Source organism: Perca fluviatilis, chromosome 3 (genome assembly GCF_010015445.1).
Source record: "Perca fluviatilis chromosome 3, GENO_Pfluv_1.0, whole genome shotgun sequence".
Lineage (NCBI taxonomy): Eukaryota > Metazoa > Chordata > Actinopteri > Perciformes > Percidae > Perca > Perca fluviatilis.
In genome coordinates this window covers 28,470,654-28,490,171 of record NC_053114.1, presented here as the reverse complement: position 1 = coordinate 28,490,171, position 19,518 = coordinate 28,470,654, and the positions used below count along the sequence as shown (strand labels likewise).

General features: G+C 39.7%; 2 protein-coding genes across 4 annotated transcripts in view; one reads left to right on the top strand and one right to left on the bottom strand.

Moving 5' to 3' along the window:
• LOC120555776 (chromodomain Y-like protein 2) overlaps positions 1-11,304 on the top strand; it is a 28,374-nt gene extending 17,070 nt beyond the window's left edge. Inside the window, exons 2-7 of the mRNA XM_039794832.1 lie at positions 12-618; positions 3,900-4,117; positions 9,994-10,166; positions 10,238-10,448; positions 10,614-10,757; positions 10,842-11,304. Of these exons, the coding sequence (XP_039650766.1) occupies positions 12-618; positions 3,900-4,117; positions 9,994-10,166; positions 10,238-10,448; positions 10,614-10,757; positions 10,842-11,000 (1,512 nt within the window). The 3' untranslated portion in view covers positions 11,001-11,304. The remainder of the gene's footprint in view (positions 1-11; positions 619-3,899; positions 4,118-9,993; positions 10,167-10,237; positions 10,449-10,613; positions 10,758-10,841) is intronic.
• A 3,461-nt stretch (positions 11,305-14,765) lies between these two features.
• On the bottom strand, positions 14,766-19,300 carry cmc2 (C-x(9)-C motif containing 2). 3 transcript variants are annotated; one of them, XM_039794830.1, is made up of 6 exons: positions 18,983-19,300; positions 18,618-18,692; positions 18,027-18,097; positions 17,868-17,939; positions 17,631-17,741; positions 14,766-14,965 (listed from the first exon to the last, which is right to left on the bottom strand). In XM_039794830.1, exons 2-5 carry the CDS (start codon positions 18,652-18,654, stop codon positions 17,658-17,660), a joined length of 264 nt encoding a protein of 87 aa, XP_039650764.1. In that variant the 5' UTR covers positions 18,655-18,692; positions 18,983-19,300; the 3' UTR covers positions 14,766-14,965; positions 17,631-17,657. The 3 variants fall into 3 exon arrangements, with proteins under 3 accessions (XP_039650764.1, XP_039650763.1, XP_039650765.1); XM_039794829.1 differs by having other exon boundaries at positions 14,766-17,741; positions 18,983-19,299; XM_039794831.1 differs by lacking the exons at positions 14,766-14,965; positions 18,618-18,692 and having other exon boundaries at positions 16,843-17,741; positions 18,027-18,143; positions 18,983-19,293.
• Positions 19,301-19,518: the final 218 nt, after the last annotated feature.

Sequence of the window (19,518 nt, the reverse complement as noted above, 5' to 3'; positions counted from 1 at the left end):
GCTGCTTTCAGGTGGAGCGGATCGTGGACAAGAGGCGGAACAAGAAGGGTAAGTGGGAGTACCTGATAAGGTGGAAAGGTTATGGAAGTAAGGAGGACACATGGGAGCCAGAGCATCACCTACTGCACTGCGAGGAATTCATTGACCAGTTCAACAGCTTGAGACTGCACTCACACAAACGGCCCAAAGTTCCAAAAAATCGTCCAGAGCCCCTCATCACCAGCCAGCCATCTGCTACAGAAAACTCCAGAGCTCGGTCTGAGGCCCGAAAGAAGAAAAGGACTTTTGGCCCAGCTGTTGGGGTTAGAGTAGGAGCTGTTCTAGGGATTGGAAGTGGAGGGTCAGGACCCACTCAGAAGCAGAGGAAGGTGGGTCTTGGCCCTGGGAAACCTGCTTTAGGGGAAAGAATAAGCAAAGCCATGACATACAAGGCTCCTCCCCCCGGAGGGCCACACTTTGTTCACCCAGTGAGGATTCCTCATAATGGACTCCAGAATGGAGACATAGATCCTCTCATGTACAGGACAGCAGCAAGGTCACATAGACTGCCCTCGGACAGAGTGGATGGGGAACTAGGAGACATGGATAGCACTAGACAGCAGTTCGCCGCTGAGTCAGGTAAGATACTAAGAAGTTGAATAAAATGAAAAACAGAGCTCAGCTGATGCTGGATTTTTTTCCAGTAGATATTGATATTGTCATGTGGTAGTTATAAAAAAATTATTACAATATAGGGAGCCAAAGTAGTTTACTCCACATGTTTAGATAGGGTTGCCTAATTGCTGTCATACATGTTTAGGCTCATACTAATTTATCTGTAATACGCTAATGGCTAATATCAGCCATGCAGATGTATCTGCTCGTTTCTGATGGAAAATGTAGTGGAGGGTGGACTTTTCTACATGAATAATACAGGATATGAGTAATACAGGTACTGAAAAGTTCCTCACATCTAAGCAGCTACATACATGATGAGTATTTCCTGTTTCATTCCTGTTTTATACTGCAGAGACATGCTAACACGCATCTCTTAAAGCTCCTATTATGGTTCTTTACTACAGGAACAGCTGATAACACCTTTGAATTTCACTTCTGGGTCACAGTCCAGGACCTGCACCACCATAGTTAATCATTACATACGTTTTCAAAATGTCATCTTGACTTGTTTAACAGAAAATCCAGATCAGAATCGTTGAGTTTTCTACTTTATTTAAATAACAATACACACATGAAAGCGGTAGAATTAATATCAAGTGTTTCCATTCTCGCTGTCCATAATACATGTTAAAGGAATGTTTTGTCCTCTTATGAGACCCGGGTACTTTTACTGTTCTGTATTTGAGATACACAGAACATGCAGAATGGGTCCATATTGGTATATAGGGCTGTGCAATGAACCAAATTTTTAATCGTGATTACGATTTCGGCCCCTAACGATCACAAAAAAGTGATTATTTTGCTATAAAATTATTGTCTTACACTGTTTCACTCAGGCCAACAGTCATCCGCTCTCTCTCCCCTTTGAGGGTGTGCAATTGGAACAGTGACAGGACGTCATCACTCGCAAAGTCATGACAACCAAATAAACAACAGTGCGAGCACAGCGGTTAACGAAAGCCTCAACTGCTAATTTATCATCCAAACAGTGTGAAATATGAAAGCTACGGTAGCTTGGAAAATAGCGTTATGGGCACTGAATTTGATTATTTTACTGTTTATCATACACCAGATGAGACAAGAAGCTAACGGTAGCGCATCCCCGTCCCCGGCCTTTGAATCTATTCCCCCGACATGCTGTATTCACTTACTGTTTAAAATGTTTTACAGGTTAGTGGGGATGCATACCGCTCAAAACCAACATAAAAAAATGTAACTAGTAATATTCCCTCAGCATTTGTTTTGTTGCTATACTGTGTGTAAAATGAGCGGTGACGTTAAATCACCTGTTTCAGCAAATAAGCCCACTGACAGCAACTTTATTGTTTATATTTTGGCACAATGTTTAGTAATGACAGTAGTGGTGGTCATAGTCAGTAAAAATGTGAGCTGAGTTTGCACAATGTGTTAAGTATCTGGAATTGTTCATTAGCTATGACTATTACAGTGCCCGTTGAAAATGTAAACGTTGAAGTATGGATTTAATTGCAGCGATATTTTGCCGACGGTAATTTTATTAGTTAGCAGCACACTTAATTTTTTTTCTATAGTTTGCTTGGTATTTCCAGCAATCATGTAACATTGGAAGCAGCAAAAAGTGAACCGCAGTCAACATTTTTTCCTCAACCTTTATTGTTTGGACGTTTAGTTTTATTCACAGTTTTGTAATATCCAATATCCAGTGCTGTCGAAACTGCTCCAAATGCTCCAAAGTCTAAACCCCAAGTTCATTGGGTACCCAGGAAACAAAAGTGTGAAGTAGATTGGATGAACGGTTCACGAGATATTTCAAAGACAGACCACACACCCCCACACACCCCACACACACACACACACACACACACACACAAACCACACCCCCACACACACACAAAACACACACACACACACACACACACACACACACACACACACACAGAGGCTTCCCGATGTATTAATGTATTAGATAGATGTGTGATATCTGTAAATCTGAACAACTAGACACAGTATTTAAACAGATTTTATTCTTATCCAAAGACTCTTTCTGTGAGAAATCCCCCCCTCCCACCCCCAAAGGTCAATGAGTAATCATGTTAAATAATCGTGATTATGATTGTTTCCATAATAAGCAGCCCTATTGGTATGTACATTATGTGCTAGTTGTGCTCTCTTGATTATTATTGGTTTTGCTGTTTATCGCCCAGCTCCCATCAACTTAAGACATGTTATCATATTCAGCTGATGGCTATTGTTCTTCTGGGGCTACATCACCATCAATAACTACAGTTTTTGGATTCATGTCCCCTAGAGATTGCACTGCTCCCATAAGTCAAGGTTTCTTTGTGTGAAAAGGCCTGAAAACAATGGAAAGTAATGAAGACTACTTATTAAATGTAAAAGTTTCGCAAAGTAGCAAAAGAAATGTAGCTCTGTGTACGGTATTCAAGCTAGAAATATTCATGCAAACAACAAAAGTTTCAATTCAATGAATCCTGCAGTGACCGACCACTAACAAAGAAATGACTCACAACAATATTCCTACAAACTACACTTGCATGTACTTATATCTGACTCCATTCAAAGTTTATTTTAATGATAAAGAATTTTATTTTTATTTATTTATTTTTTTCAAACCTGTGTGTTTTCCTAACAAGTTCAGAAGATCTGATTATGTTTTTGTATATATGTTGCATATGTTTACTGCTGCAATAACATCACAAATGCTGAAAATGCTATCTAGGAAATATATTCTAAAGTATTAATTGCAAATACTGTATGCAGTAGTTTTTTTACTTTCCAACTCCCTGTTTTTATAATACACAGACACTGTCTCTGTCTCTTCTGTAAGACATAGGTAAAGATGAAGGAAAGTCAGATTTAGTACAAAGAAATTTCTCTTTTTTAGGAACCCTTATAGGAACCCTATAATTGAAGGCTTCGTCCTCTGGGAAAACATGATGTTCTTAGTCACTTTCGTGGAAATCGGACCATTTTAATACAGTATTTCCTGAATACAAAGTAGAAATGTTGGCCTTTACATTTTCAAATCAACCTCCAGGTTCAACTTTGACGTGCATGCACCCAGATGTTCATGGCAACAGATGATTATAATGGACATAATTATGTTGTCAACCAAAACCCAGGTTGAGAAATACAAAACATGTTACACATAGTTTTTTAACTTACTATATCATAAGTGTCTAATAGCTACTTAAGTCTGAGAAGACACATTTAACAGATTTGTCATCCCTCCTCTGTGTCAGGCTCCCCTCTGGCCAATGGCAAGATGCATCTACACAGCTCAGTAAAGCGGAAGTTGGCTGAGGAGAAAGGCTACGTGTTCGACAAGCGGCTCAGGTACAATGTGCGACAGAACGAAAGCAACTGTCGATTCCGAGACATCGTGGTCAGGAAGGAGGAAGGCTTCACGCATGTGCTGCTCTCCAGCCAAACAACAGACAACAACGCTCTGACACCAGAGGTGAGACTGGGGATGGACATTTGCCCCCTTTGTTTTTGTGTTTCTCTCCATGTATTAATGTGTTGTAGGTGCATCAGCTTAAAATGCATTAAAAATGGCGAAGTAATTAATAATTATCAAAAACAAATGATTAAGTAAATTACAAAATAATATGATTTAATTTACACTGACCTGAAAACAGAGAAAATGTAATGAATTGGCAATTAATTAATGTCTAATAAAATATACCTAACTATTAATTTAGAACTCTGATTAATTATTCAATTAATAACTACAACCAAAATGACTATCAATCTATCTAGCTATCGTCATTGTGTAAAGCCCGCCTCAACGGTTGTGATTGGTGTAAAGCCCGCCTCAACGGTTGTGATTGGTGTAGAGCCCGCCTCAACGGTTGTGATTGGTGCCTCGATTTGGAAAAATTGGAAATGGGCTTGAATGGGCTCTTGGCCAGACTGACTTGCAGAGCAAATCTCAAATTTGCCAGAAGTTTGTCAGGGTTTTCCCAGGCTGGGTACCTAACCTATAACCTGACTACCAAAAGATCACAACAATACAGTTCAGTGAATAATGTTAAACCAAATCCATAACATACGTGTACATTTGGACAAACGTTAACAGTCCTGTGCTTAGCCTTGTCCTATTAACTATGCTATATGCTATTCCCAGTACGTTACCAGTCCATGCTTTGTTAGCTGGCTGGCCAGGCTGGAAAGAGTTGTCGGTTCCAAATGTCGAGTGATGCAGTCTGTTGTACTGTGTCCTATTGTGCAGGTCAGAGGCTTACCATGTAGCACCTCGGCGCTAGCTTGCTTTGTGGTTTGCTGTTGCTTTAGCCGGCAGACTTTGTGTCATAGCGGCTGGTGCTAAATTTGTTTACTCGAGGCAGGCTCTCGCGTTGCTAACGTAGGAAGAGTTTAGTGTGGGACTGCATGGTGGAGGTCAAAGAGCCATCCAGTGAGCAGAGAGAAGAGAAGAGTTGTTGCTGCTCCTGCAGCGGAGGTGAGTAAAAGAAAGAAGATGCAGCAGGGGTGGGGTTTTGTTCGATAAGATGACGTCAGAGTTCAGAGGTCCGGTTCAGGTGCAACTCAGGTAAACTCTGGTAAATGAGTTCATTCATTGAAGTTTACAGGACGACCAGTTTAATAAGTAACACAAATGAACGCATCATCTGTGTCCCAGTGGTCCCTGCAGTATCAAGACCTACATTTAATAATGTAACTTTTTGATTGTATCCCAGTTGCCATGGATCTCTGTTTGTGTAATATAAATGAGCAAAGTTTCCTCATTAACTGCTGTAGAAATGGCCAGGAGCTATGCAGATACTCCTTAACTACTCCAGGGGAGCTTTTCAACTTTAGAAAACGGTTGTTTTATTTGACAGCTGCCAGGTGTGAATATGTTTAGCTGCATGAATCTGACACAGGGCTTTGCTGAAAAAGAGCATGTACGCTCAGCAAAAAAGGTTAGGAAATAGCTCCTGGGCTCTGTCCTTAGTACTGATGCAGAAAGTTCCTGCCGAACAAGATTTCTACAAGTAGAGTAATTAGGGGTGCATATAATCCAGCATTATACCATCTGTTGTTATTGCAGCAAAATGTCAGTTGAACTATATAGTGCCACTGCTTTTTACGTAGAAATAACACCGACTAAAGATTGACGCTAACTTTTCTGTTTTGTCCAATTAGCTTCAGATCATTTGGTTCAAACAGGCTGTTTGCAAGAAGGCTAACATCTGGAGAATCATCAGCCTGCTAAAAAAAAGCCCAAACCATTTGACGACTTGTTTGCTCGACTTTTACAATGTTACCCAGATCCTTTGATACAAAAGCAGCTGTTAAGATAAAAGGGTTAATTTTGCTTTTGCAATGACAGAATGTAATGATGACTGAAAACAGGTGTTTGTGCTTGATAAAATTAATAACAATAAGTTTTTAGGAAACTATTAATAGATTGCTGATGTACCATTGCATTGAACATCTTTGAAAACATGATCTTTCTATTTTTTAGGAGCACTTTTGATCAGGTCTGATTATATACCAGCTGAGTCTTCTCTACAGGCATTTAGGGTGTATAATTTACACGCTTTTGTGTTCACTGGTTTTCTCACAGTCTCCTCAGCAATTTGTCGATCACCTGCTAACTCCATGTCAATCAAACATCTAGTGGCAAATCAAACTATAAATTCTTAATTCGAGAGTTGTGCTGTGACTTACTATAATCTGTCAGAGTGATGGACAGGTATGTACGAGTTCTATCAAAGCCTATAATTCTAACGTTGGATCTAACACTATACTGTACCTGTTTCGGAGTGTTTATGTGTAGACTTATGATTGCCACTGTCACAATGTGGGGCTTTACAAGAGGTTTGAAAATGACATCTTAATAATGCTGGGACGTCTACAACACTGAATACGGTTTAATGGCTTTCTGCTCTGATGCTGTAGCTGCTTGCATTGTGAGGATCCACTTGCAGAATTGGCTGCCTGCAGGAAAGCACCAGCCTGTGATTGGTTGCTCATTTGCACATTCCAATCAACAACAAGCTGCTCAATTAAAAATGTCCCCTGGATCTATTTATTAATTTGCTTTTACAGTTCAGTAGATGCTTTCCCCGGTCTTTTTCGCTTTTGGAACTCTGTGTACCGACTATTGTGACATTTTCTTAGCTTCTGTTTCATTTTATAAAGGTATAATTGATGAAGTACCATGTGGTAATCAGCAGTTATTTTTTAATGTGTCAATATGACAAATAGTTTTTGGAATTTTTGCATAAATGCTTTTAAAATTGTCACAATTAACATGCCATTTTCTTACATTTACTCAGCATTAACTGATATTGATCCTTCACAGTGTTAGCCTGCACAATGTCATTCCGGTGTATATTTACAATTTACTTTGCTGATATACTAATTAAGCAAACCATAAAGAAAATTCTAGTTGGTTAATTTATGAAACATTTAAAAAAAACTAATCTATTGTGAGTTGACACTTAGAAAACATTTTAAGGAAACAGATAACAGATTCCTTTGAGGTCCATTAATATAATAGTGGGTTTAGTCCTAGATAATGGCATGTGTCACAACTGTCCAGCTCTGGATCATAAATCATCATAAGTAAACAGGATTTCCCACCCCTCAGATTGTAGGATGCGTCTTATATCTTACACAGAGTTGGGGGTTCTGGCTTTGATACAGCGCCGTTACTTCACAGGCACTGAAGTGGCCTAAACTGGGTGTGCACATGTGTGTGTGTACTTTCATGTGTGACAGTAAGCCCGTAAGCTGTGGGCTTATCAAACCGCTCTGATAGCTCCCTCACTGTCGCTCAGTCTTTGAAGCTACAGAAACAAGAGAGTCTGCGGATTTGCCTACTGAATGGCTTTCGAAAATCTTCAAAAATATCCCTGAACATTTTTTTATCTAAACACTCAATGCTTGCTTTAAATGAGAAAGTTCCCCAAGTTGTTAACTGGTACTCTTTCCGTCACCTTTCTGACTTGACACACAGTAGCTGCGTCTGTGCTACTGATATTCAAATGTTTTAAGCTTCCTGTGTTTTATGACCATAATTGTACCAATAATAACACACTGACTACAAGACTCTGACATTATATTTTGACATATGAGTGAACAAAGTAGCATTTGACCTAGAACTGCAGTGGGATCCATAAAAACGCCTCTGAGACACCTTGTCCTAAATCATTCCCCATTCACTGTGTAGTGCATCATATTCACTGTCCGCAATTTTATTTGAGTTTAAGTATCTCCATGGCACTCTACTTACCTTGCAAGGCAGCTGGATTTTGGCAATATCACCAGATTACATATCACACAAAAATCCATCTTGTCCATCAGGCTATAAGTAATGCGTTTGTGTCTGAACTACCAGCTTACCGAACCAATCACTGTCCGGTAAAGGAGCTAGTAGCAGCTACGGGCATGTTTTAGGTGTGTGTGGCAGCTGCGATTGTTCGTTTAAAACCCTTCTCAGATGGTTCTGTGTAACAAACTATCTGGTGTGTCAGGTTAGCACTCACTGCTTCTAGAGTAAACAACTGTCTGTTCTATATGGAGCAGTGAATAAGTTAACAGGGTAGTGGTTTTGGAAATAGCCCCAGATAAAGGCAAGTGTTTTCTGCTTTGAGAAATCAAAAACGGTCCTACAGAAAATAAGCACAAAAAAACATGTGATTGATTGACTTATACCCACTCCTACAGGTGGTGATTTCATTTCTAGATGCTTGCTGTTGCAAATTTTTGTTGTGGATACCACCTTTGTTTGTCTATGAATGTCCTTGTGGTATCCGCTCGCTGCAAACAAATGTCTCTTCTTTCTCTCTGTTGCACTGACTGGAACCAGCATCTGCCCATCTCCTCTTCCTTTTTTTGTATCGGAGCAGGACTTTTAATTCAATTTGCTAGAATGACGTCACTCATAGTCACACACACACACACACACACACACACAACACACTAGTTAATTCTGGGGACAGATTATGTCCTTGTTCATAGAGATTTAAATTAACTTTGAGGTTGAATGGTTAATATAGGTCAGGGGTGATAATCTAATTAAAATGCCGCAATAGAGTGGACTGCAGTGACGTGGTGGTGTGGGTTTCCAGACGACTTCTTATCAGGTCGGCTGTCTGACAATGTAGGCTTGCTACCTTCTTCATCACATCAGACAAAGGCCAAACACATCTGCTGATATTAACTGGCAGAATGAAACATGTCTCTCTGCACAGAATGCTATACTGGTCCCATTTGTTGAGGTATCATACTGCAAGTGTACTCAACTGAAGGCTGACCATTGACTTCTCTTACATCTCCTATTGATCCCACACTACAGCCAGCAGGAGTAGCTGCTGTCAACATACAGTCAAGTCAGTTGCTGCTGGCAGGCAGGCTGTCAAGGAAACAGGTTGCCCAGCAAGCTGTCATGTAAACATCTCACCTGCAGTCTGAGCTGCCCAGAATGTAATGTTAACTTGCTAGAAACAAGGTCACCACCAAAATCTCACTTGAATAGTTTATGTATATTTGATATACTTATACATTTACTATACCAACATTGTTTTCCGGTGAGGGGATGACATTTGCTAAGGACATTTTCTAATTAAGGTTACTACATTATCAGGGTCTTAAATGTACTGCATCTAAGAAATGAGCCATTGAATACCATTTCCAAATGCCATTATAACATTAGTAGTACTGTATATGCATTATGCTGACAATATACGAGCCTTTGATACCTTTGTTTGTAAAAATGGAAATGATAAAGATAACTTTTTAGACATAACCTCCTTTATATTCAGATTGTGCTCTATAATTTAAAATTTAAAAACAATTTGATTGTCTAGTGCTGTTTCTAATGGAATGTGGCTACCCTTGATGTATGCTTCAATTTTAATATTAATTTCTGATTAATTCTGACTAATTATTCCGTCCACTTTGTTGAAAGAATGTGTTGCTTGTAGATGTTATTTGCAAGAAGATTAAAAGCACTAGGAGAAGAATTTAAACTATATTGGTTCTGAATATATAGGTACCTTTTACAACAGCACTTATACAACTAGATCCTGAAAATATGTGGCCCTTAAATTGCAAACATATTAATCCCATGGTGCCATATCTAGATGAATAGCGTTGTTGTGAATGCACTTTTTCATAAGCTGTGAGTATTGTAGGAAAGGAAATAAGCATTGTAGCATTCTCCGAGTTTGTCGTTATTTCTTCTAGGCCTGTTGTTTTCGAGTAGATGTCAAGCCTTACTCTAGGGACTGAATATCTATAAATGTATCTTTTTTCTCAACCTTTCTTTATGTGTCAGGTGAGTTAAGAATGTAATACGCATCTCCTCCTATTTCTCTTCAGATCATGAAGGAAGTGTGTCGAGCTCTGGGTAATGCAGCTGCTGATGACAGTAAATTATTATTGCTCAGCTCCGTGGGGACTGTTTTCTGCAGTGGCCTGGAGCCGTCGTATCTGATAGGCCGTCTGTCCACTGACCGCAGAAAAGAGAGCAGCCGCATCACAGATGCCGTACGGTAAGAAGAAATCATTCATCATTCCATTAGACTTGACTGGGTTAGTACTGATCGTTCTGTGACCCCTTTAGGGAGTTTGTGTTGGCATTCATCCACTTCAAGAAACCCATTGTGGCAGCAGTAAACGGACCTGCTCTGGGCTTAGGGGCTTCCATCCTGCCCCTGTGTGATGTGGTGTGGGCCAGTGAGAGGGCCTGGTTCCAAACTCCATGTGCAGCCCTCCACCTCACCCCTTCTGGATGCTCCTCCTACACCTTCCCCCAGATCCTTGGAGTAGCACTGGTGGGTCCCAACAATGTCAAGGCTCTTCGCAAATTTCACTTGATCTAATTTGATTTCTCTGATAACCAACTGATTACCCTGTGTTTACCCAAATCAAACATGTTTAGAGTGCATGACATATTGAAAATGCTTTGTTATTCCCCTGCTTTCTGTCCCCAATGGTAGGCCAATGAGATGCTGTTCTGTGGAAGAAAACTTACAGCACAAGAAGCATGCAGTCGAGGTCTGGTGTCGCAGGTCTTCTGGCCAACCACATTTAACCAAGAAGTGATGCTGCGTGTGAAGGAAATGGCATCATGCAATGCAGTGGTAGGTCCTGATCTAGATGACCCAGAGCAAAGCCTTTTTTTATGCCACCAAATAACCCTCCACCCTTTCCGTGTGTTTAAAAAGGTTTTAGAAGAATCCAAATGCCTGGTGAGGAGTATCCTCATGCCAGTCCTGGAGGAAGTGAATGACAAAGAGTGCCGGATGCTGAAGCAGCTGTGGTGTTCAACCAAAGGACTAGAGGCACTCTTCAGTTACCTGCACAACAAGGCGTATGAGAAGTGATCATCCACACCCAGAAAACCGATGGCTGTGGGTCAAAGGTTATCTACAGAGGGACATCCAGGATGATAACGGTGTGATCTCAAATTGAAGGAAAGGTTGCATTAAGGGTCTTGTTTCCATCCATCAGCAGAGGGGATTCTCTGGAGTTTCTGTTCGCTTCCATGTCTACCAACATTAAGTGATCATCTTTTTCTTCTGTGAATCAACATATATTTATTGGACCCATAACTGTCCAGATGTTTTATTCTTCGAATGAGTCAAACTGGAAAGGGCCAAATGTGCATTGCTTAAATACACACTGAAGGTGGTTCCTCAGGGAGATACAGAGTGTCTCTGTACATATGTATGTGTTTATGAAATGATCAGGACGTCTGAAATCAGTGTATGTCTGATAGCACATGATAAATAGGCGATAATATACAGTGCCTTGCGAAAGTATTCGGCCCCCTTGAACATTTCGACCTTTTGCCACATTTCAGGCCTCAAACATAAAGATATAAAACTGTAATTTTTTGTGAAGAATCAACAACAAGTGGGTCCCAATTATGAAGTGGAACGAAATTCATTGGCTATTTCAAACTTTTTTAACAAATAAAAAACTGAAAAAGTGGGCGTGCAAAATTATTCAGCCCCTTTACTTTCAGTGCAGCAAACTCTCTCCAGAAGTTCAGTGAGGATCTCTGAATGATCCAATGTTGACCTAAATGACTAATGATGATAAATAGAATCCAGCTGTGTGTAATCAGGTCTCCGACCTCTGTGATAGTCTCAGAGGTCTGTGTAAAGCGCAGAGAGCATCATAAAGCACAAGGAACACACCAGGCAGGTCCGAGATACTGTTGTGGAGAAGTTTAAAGCCGGATTTGGATACAAAAAGATTTCCCAAGCTTTAAACATCCCAAGGAGCACTGTGCAAGCGATAATATTGAAATGGAAGGAGTATCAGACCACTACAAATCTACGAAGACCCGGCCGTCCCTCTAAACTTTCAGCTCATACAATGAGAAGACTGATCAGAGATGCAGCCAAGAGGCCCATGATCACTCTGGATGAACTGCAGAGATCTACAGCTGAGGTGGGAGACTCTGTCCATAGGACAATCAACAGTGATACTGCACAAATCTGGCCTTTATGGAAGAGTGGCAAGAAGAAAGCCATTTCTTAAAGATATCCATAAAAAGTGTCGTTTAAAGTTTGCCAAAAGCCACCTGGGAGACACACCAAACATGTGGAAGAAGGTGCTGTGGTCAGATGAAACCAAAATCGAACTTTTTGGCAACAATGCAAAACGTTATGTTTGGCGTAAAAGCAACACAGCTCATCACCCTGAACACACCATCCCCACTGTCAAACATGGTGGTGGCAGCATCACGGTTTGGGCCTGCTTTTCTTCAGCAGGGACAGGGAAGATGGTTAAAATTGATGGGAAGATGGATGGAGCCAAATACAGGACCATTCTGGAAGAAAGCCTGATGGAGTCTGCAAAAGACCTGAGACTGGGACAGAGATTTGTCTTCCAACAAGACAATGATCCAAAACATAAAGCAAAATCTACAATGGAATGGTTCACAAATAAACATATCCAGGTGTTAGAATGGCCAAGTCAAAGTCCAGACCTGAATCCAATCGAGAATCTGTGGAAAGAACTGAAAACTGCTGTTCACAAACGCTCTCCATCCAACCTCACTGAGCTCGAGCTGTTTTGCAAGGAGGAATGGGCAAAAATGTCAGTCTCTTGATGTGCAAAACTGATAGAGACATACCCCAAGCGACTTACAGCTGTAATCGCAGCAAAAGGGTGGCCACAAAGTATTAACTTAAGGGGCTGAATAATTTTGCACGCCCAATATTTCAGTTTTTTATTTCTTTAAAAGGTTTGAAATATCCAATAAATTTCGTTCCACTTCATGATTGTGTCCCACTTGTTGTTGATTCTTCACAAAAAATTACAGTTTTATATCTTTATGTTTGAGGCCTGAAATGTGGCAAAAGGTCGAAAAGTTCAAGGGGGCCGAATACTTTCGCAAGGCACTGTATATATTGATATATATTTATTTCAAGAGTGTAAAAGAGTTTCTTTCTGAATATAAGGATTTTCTTTGGGTTATCGTATTGAGCTGAAGTGTAAATCAGAGTTTGCATGAGGACAGTTTCTTGCTCCTTACGTGCACATTCCATCCCCTCTGTATGGACAGAAGAAAACTGGCCACAAATGTTCATACATGCTCATACCTGTCAGTGGATCACATTCAGTGACTGCTTTAAACTTCATGAAACACTTTAAAGAAATCTAAGCTTTTGTTCTTCTTTTTTCATCACGCTATTCTTGATTACACTGAACAGACATCTTGTTTGCCACTAAATTCATTATCATTATCACAATCACCATAAATTTGCTTCCATTACATGAAATCAAGATTAATACCCATGTACTAATGAGACCGTCTGGTGATTAGTGCATAAGTAAATACAATATAATCCTCATATTGTCAACATCCATCTGCTTTTAGTTTTTTTTTTCACCTGCAACAAAAATGGCAAGAGAATGATTAAACTTTTTATGAATACAAATAAAATCATTAAATGCTAATCCGAAAGATAAGTGGAAATGGAGAACACTGGAAGCCTCATGGGAATGCTAGCACTAAATATACAAATGTGTCCATTCTTAATCAAATGGCACTTTGGGTTTGAGTACAAAAATTACTTTATATGATTAAATGAAGGGGTGGCACATATCACATGGAAGGATTCAGTAATGGATTTTATCCCATTTAGTTTGAGCTACATATAGTAGCCGTGCATGCAGTACCGTGGTGGCTCATATGTATGTATAACATGGCTTCCAGTTATCAATGAAGAAAGTCATTGTGTGAAATGCGTGATCATCATGCTGACATTACCTGACAGTTATATAGTTGTGTATTTCTTTTTAGAGCACACAAAAGAGATGATAATCGCTTGGTCCTCGTGTCAATCACATTGTGACTACACTAATTGTCAGTGATCTATATTGTGGAAACACAAACAGTCGTGTAGCTGGAGTCGACGTCGTCCTTATCTGCATGTGATGATCCAAGATTTCAAGAAATTTTGTATTACGATGTGTATTATACTTAGGGATCTATTTTCTTTTACCAAAAAAATGTAGGTCTGTGAAAATTGTTTTGTAAATCTCGGAAGATATTTGTCAATTTTTGCAGTGGTACACATGCAGTACAGAATGATATATAATGTGGACTGTTTTGTGTAACTAATGGCATGTAATATACTGTACAAATACATGTGTTGCTTGTCTAAATACCTTGTATTTCAGGGTATGTTTTGTATAAACATTGTAAGTATTGTTAGAAATGGTGCCGTTTATTTTTGTATTTATTTGAGATAACTGTTTGGATGTGCAGTGCCATGTGGTTTCCTTTGCTCCAGAAAAACCCCAACTCTCTTCATCGTACTTTCTAAATTATCCCATAAAAACTTTGAACAAAATGGGTCAGGTCATTTATACATGCATTATTTCAAAACCAAAATGTGTAAACACTATTCTCACTTGAATGTTAACATTTTCAGTTGACATGAGATTAGGTATTTTGTTGTAAATTATCAAAAGGCATCTCAGATAATTAGGGCTGGGTATCGTTCAAAAATGTTTTGATACCGGTACTGATACCAATACCATGACTTCGATACCAGTTCCTGAACAATACTTTTTTCAATACCAATTTTATAAAATCCATTTTAACAAAAAGAGATTACAACATTACACATTATGGCACAAATCTTTTTATTTATTTTTCAGCTCCTACTACGTGCTGTGCGCAACGTAGTTTTTCCTTGGGTTTAGGGTCCCGAGAAGAGATGAGACCGGCCTGTGTAACGTGGCTACTGAATGCAAATCATTCAGCTCCGCTGAGCTATAATCACACTGATCCTTCAAGACATGGGTCTTCTTTTCAGCATGTCACCTGAGATATAAAATGCATTTCATTACTGTTTTGAACTATTAGTTTCTCTTTTAGGCATTGAATCCAAATTCCCACCTCAGCAAGAAGTTTGAAGTGGGCTTGATAATAAATGTTGAAGTAAATAAGTTATAACATAAAAAGAACTACTCATAGTTGCTCCCTTATTTATTGCAAATGACTGTGTTTGTCTTTTATAACCACAATATCATGTATGTGTTTCCCTATTGTGTTTTCTTATTCATGATTTTTTTTCTCCCCACATTGTCTCAAAGCACACCTTGGGGTGCCTTACAATTTAAATATCTGTCAAAGTCAAAGATTGATCCATACGTTGTGATGGGTAGAGTGAGCTGCTTCAAATAAAGAAACAGTGCTTTCACAATGTGTTTTTTGTTTTACATTTTCTCAAACCACTAGAAGTTTGTCGGTAGTTTTCTATTAGATAGATAGATAGATAGATAGATATGAATTCCCAGTCAGCTAACCTAACCTTACCTCAACACTGAGTGAAGCTCATCACAACTTTGATTTGGTAGGTAAGGTCACATATTGAACCCCCATGATACCACCCAGTAGTAAATAAAAAGCAAATATTCACTAAAATAATTGTATCAATAAGAAAAAGCATGTCCACAGTCGATGTCTCTTTTGGCTGTCATATTGCAATATTTAACAAAAAAAGTATTCAGAGCTTCATTTTGAAATGTTTTCTGGTCACATCTTTCAGTGCTGTTTTCTTTTAACTCAGTCCAGTTGTTGGACAGGCAGGCACTAGCTATTTCCTGTGATGTTTGTGAGGAAGTAAGAGTCCTTCAAAATAAGGTGAAGAAAATCTAAGCATAAAAGTCCACTTAATAATGATTCTGAGCCCTTAACAGCATCTCATGGTATTCACTCAGCGAACGGAGATATCATGAACTAAATGTGAACTTTCAGTTAGGTGAACACAAGGTCATCGACCAAGGGCCAGTAGACAGCCAAAGAAAGATTGAGGAGACCATCCTTAGACAAAGAGAGGGGTTAGGTGACCACTAGTCTATATCCTTCGCGTTCCACTTCCGGGATTGCTTCGCCGGATGCATATGTATTTTCCGTTTCCTTCCACTTTCTTTGTGTTGGAATTTTAAATTCGGTGGATTAATGAGGACTATTGTTAACTGCTTCTCAGATCTCTGCAGGGTAAACTCAGACAGCTAGCTAGACTATCTGTCCAATCTGAGTTTTCTCTCGCAAGACTATTTTACAGCGGCTCTGTGGGGAGCGTAGCACCGCCCAGGACGATTCTGATTGGTTTAAAGAAATGTCATTAAAGAGCACGTTTTCCTCCCATCCCCGAATGCTATGTGGAGTAGCCAGACCCTCCTTCAGCGCGCTTTGGAGGAGGTTCTGGCAAAGCGAGACTAGGTGACCACTAGTTAACATGTAACCGAAGATTCCCATTTAGGAGACATGACACCTTTACCAGCTCCAGTTGCTGAATGAAGACCATGCGATGCAGTTGAAATCTTTAAAATATTAATAACTGGACATTAGAGCTTAGATTCTCTTTACACCTTTATCAGGATTTAGCAGGGTTCACCAAGTTAAATGGAACACTTTGGCTACATTGAATACGTAAACGTCTCTTTTTGATACCGCAGTTATTCCCATTTAGCAGTCATTCCGGTCAAAGTGTTGTTTTTTTTTTTGCTAAAACAGACCCTTACACATTAAGAGACTTTAGCTTCATAGCTACTATTGCTAGCAGTAGTGACAGTGCTTGCTATAGTCTCCTGCGTGCACAATCCACCGTTGCAACAATCCCACTTGAGGTTTATAGATATACAACAACATCTCCCGGCAGCCCGTGAACGGATACAAAAAATATTTTACAACTATTCGTATGTTATAAATGTAAATGCTTTTATGACTTTTCTGCAGATACTGACTGCTACTTGGTTTTACAATGATGACACACTATCGAAGCATGGATTCTTAAATTAACTGATAATTTCACTTGCAAGCAATCAAACTCGTAACGAAATCAACAGGATTCCCCATTCAAATAAACATTCAAACAAAGAGTGTGTTCAATATGTATGTTCATGGGTGGATGTTCAAATTGAGAGTAAAACCCAGCCATTGGTCATACAAAAATACAGATACAGATACCAGAATATTCCTGAGGTGTCCTGCCAACTTAAATAATGGTTTGATGAAAGGGTTCTGCCCCCAGCTACACTAAGCTCTTTGATGGAGCTGCAGAGTACTGCTACTACAGAGGGGGGAAATAAATGATGATCTCCAACAGCAATCTTTAATCCAAAGTACTAGATGCTTTTGTTTTATGCTGACCTAAAATGCAAGTTTAAGTCTGTGCAGATAGTAAAAAGTAAAAAGTGTGTTAAAAGGGTTCACACCACAGCAAATATAGGAGAAAGCTGTGCATGTTAACCTATTATTGCTGGTATATGATCCCGATATTTAAATAATTTGCCTCTCAACTGAAACCAAATAATACATAGTAATAGCAGCACATGACACTTCGGTCAATGCTAATAGAATACACACTCCGCTGAATGTACAAAGAGACTTCCTCTGTCTTGACATAAGAACAGCAGGGGAGGCCGGTTACACAGTGTCATGCTTAATTGAATTTCCTTTTATCTGAATACTTTTAACTTGCAGTGGCAAAGTTGCAGTAAAATGTCCTTCAGAGATGCTCTTTGGGCCCTTCTTTCAGCCTCTTCTTCATCTCTTGTGCATGCTGCTTGCTGCGCTCCCGCTTTTCCAGTCTCTGTTGAATGGTAAGGAAACAAAGAAAGCATTAATAATTATTAAAAAAAAGTTTTGATAATACCAAAAAGTTGTCAGCGCGCTTGTTGCGTCTCATTCACAAAGTGCATTAAAATAACTGACAGACCTCTTTCTTCAGGCAGCGACGCATAGCGCGGTCCACATCGTTACACGTGCCAAAGAACTTCAAGACATTGTGCTGAGGGTAACATGAAACAAGATTTACATGGTGGGTTTTCTGTGTATATGAAGCACACAGCAATTAAAAAAAAACAGAGTGATGTACCTCAGTGTGGCACTGCCTCAGAAGAGTTATCAGTTCATTACACTCATCCGTGTGCAGGTGAGGTGACAGGTCTGGGTGCATGTTGAGTTAAGGGCTTACTGTACCTCCGCGGCCATACTGAAAATTCACAAACAAGAGGCGCACTGATCGAGGAGCACTGAGTTGACAATTACTGTGGAATATTACTGTAAGAGATGTCATTTAGTGGCAACACATTTGGCTTTAAACATAGTTTTGCTTTCTGCACTGCAGTACTGCACTTTTCCATTACATAGGAATATGCTGAACATACTAAGGCTGCAACCAATGGTTGTTTTTATTATTAATTTGTGTATTTAATCTATTAATTAATCCAGTCCAGAAAATGTCCAAAAAATAGAGTCAAAATGTCACATGTTCCCGAGCCAAATGTGACATCTTCAAATTGCTTGTTTTGCTTAAAATCTGGAACGGGTGGATGTTTGGCATTTTTGCTTGATAAATGGCTTAAATAATTAATAGACTGAGCGATTGTTTCATCGCTACTTTATACACGCCACGCCAACTCAGCATTGCTACACTTATGCAGAGGACATGATGTTTAAAGGATACTAATGCCTCCCCATCCCTCTCCTTCATGAGCGGTCATTGTAATGATGGGGCTTTGTTTTTCCAGTGGACACTTACCTGCGCGCGCGCACACACACACACACACACACACACACACACACACACACACACACACACACACACACACACACACACACACACACACACACACAGAAGGAGAGACAATGTGACACTACCTGCATTCACCCTGAATCCTCTGGTTAAGAAGTCTCTGGATCATGGTTGCTTAGATATTAGGTGTTTTGACATTGGATTGTAATATAAGAACTTCTTACACATACTGTTTATCTACTGGTTTATTATGAGCTATGTAATAACACTTTGCGCTGCAACTATGATACCCTTACCAGTGGGAAGGATGTGTCTTCTGAATAGTGTCCCAGGAAACCTCGGTGAAATGTCACGTTAGCTAACTGCTAATGTTAGGCCTCAGCTGTAACCCAGCATAGATCCACGCAAGAACTACGTAGGGTTTCGTCCGTCTTTCTCCCCGTAGAATAACGACGCAGGTAGCTCTACAGTTTTGACTACATATGCTGGTGTTGGTACTAACACGAACGTAACCTAAAAAAACTGCTAGGACCTGTAGGACACGCTGCCTGATACGACCATGGCTGTATTATGACAACACTTGAAGCTTTTCGTAACTGCTTGGCGAATTGAGTGACAATGGTGAACCAGCGAATCGGCATTCGCTTTTTTTCTCAACACACCAATGGCATGCGTTCTTAACGTAAAAGGCGGGACATTTGATGACGGAGGTTTACAGGAGATACAAGATGTTTCTCCTTAATGTACTTCCGTTTTAGCTTATGGATGCATTTCACATTTGTTTTGTTTTGTTTTACGCTTGGCCTGTTGTCCTTTTTGGGAGGTGGTTACT

What these genes read in the sequence shown, in the direction of transcription:
- cmc2 (XM_039794830.1), bottom strand. Translation starts at nt 18,654, where the DNA reads ATGACCGCTCATGAAGGAGAGGGATGGGGAGGCATTA. An exon ending in AGAGGGATGGGGAGGCATTA is followed by an intron (nt 18,098 to 18,617) that starts GTATCCTTTAAA and finishes ACATGCACCCAG; the next exon opens with ACCTGTCACCTCACCTGCAC. An exon ending in GTCGCTGCCTGAAGAAAGAG is followed by an intron (nt 17,742 to 17,867) that starts GTCTGTCAGTTA and finishes ACCATTCAACAG; the next exon opens with AGACTGGAAAAGCGGGAGCG.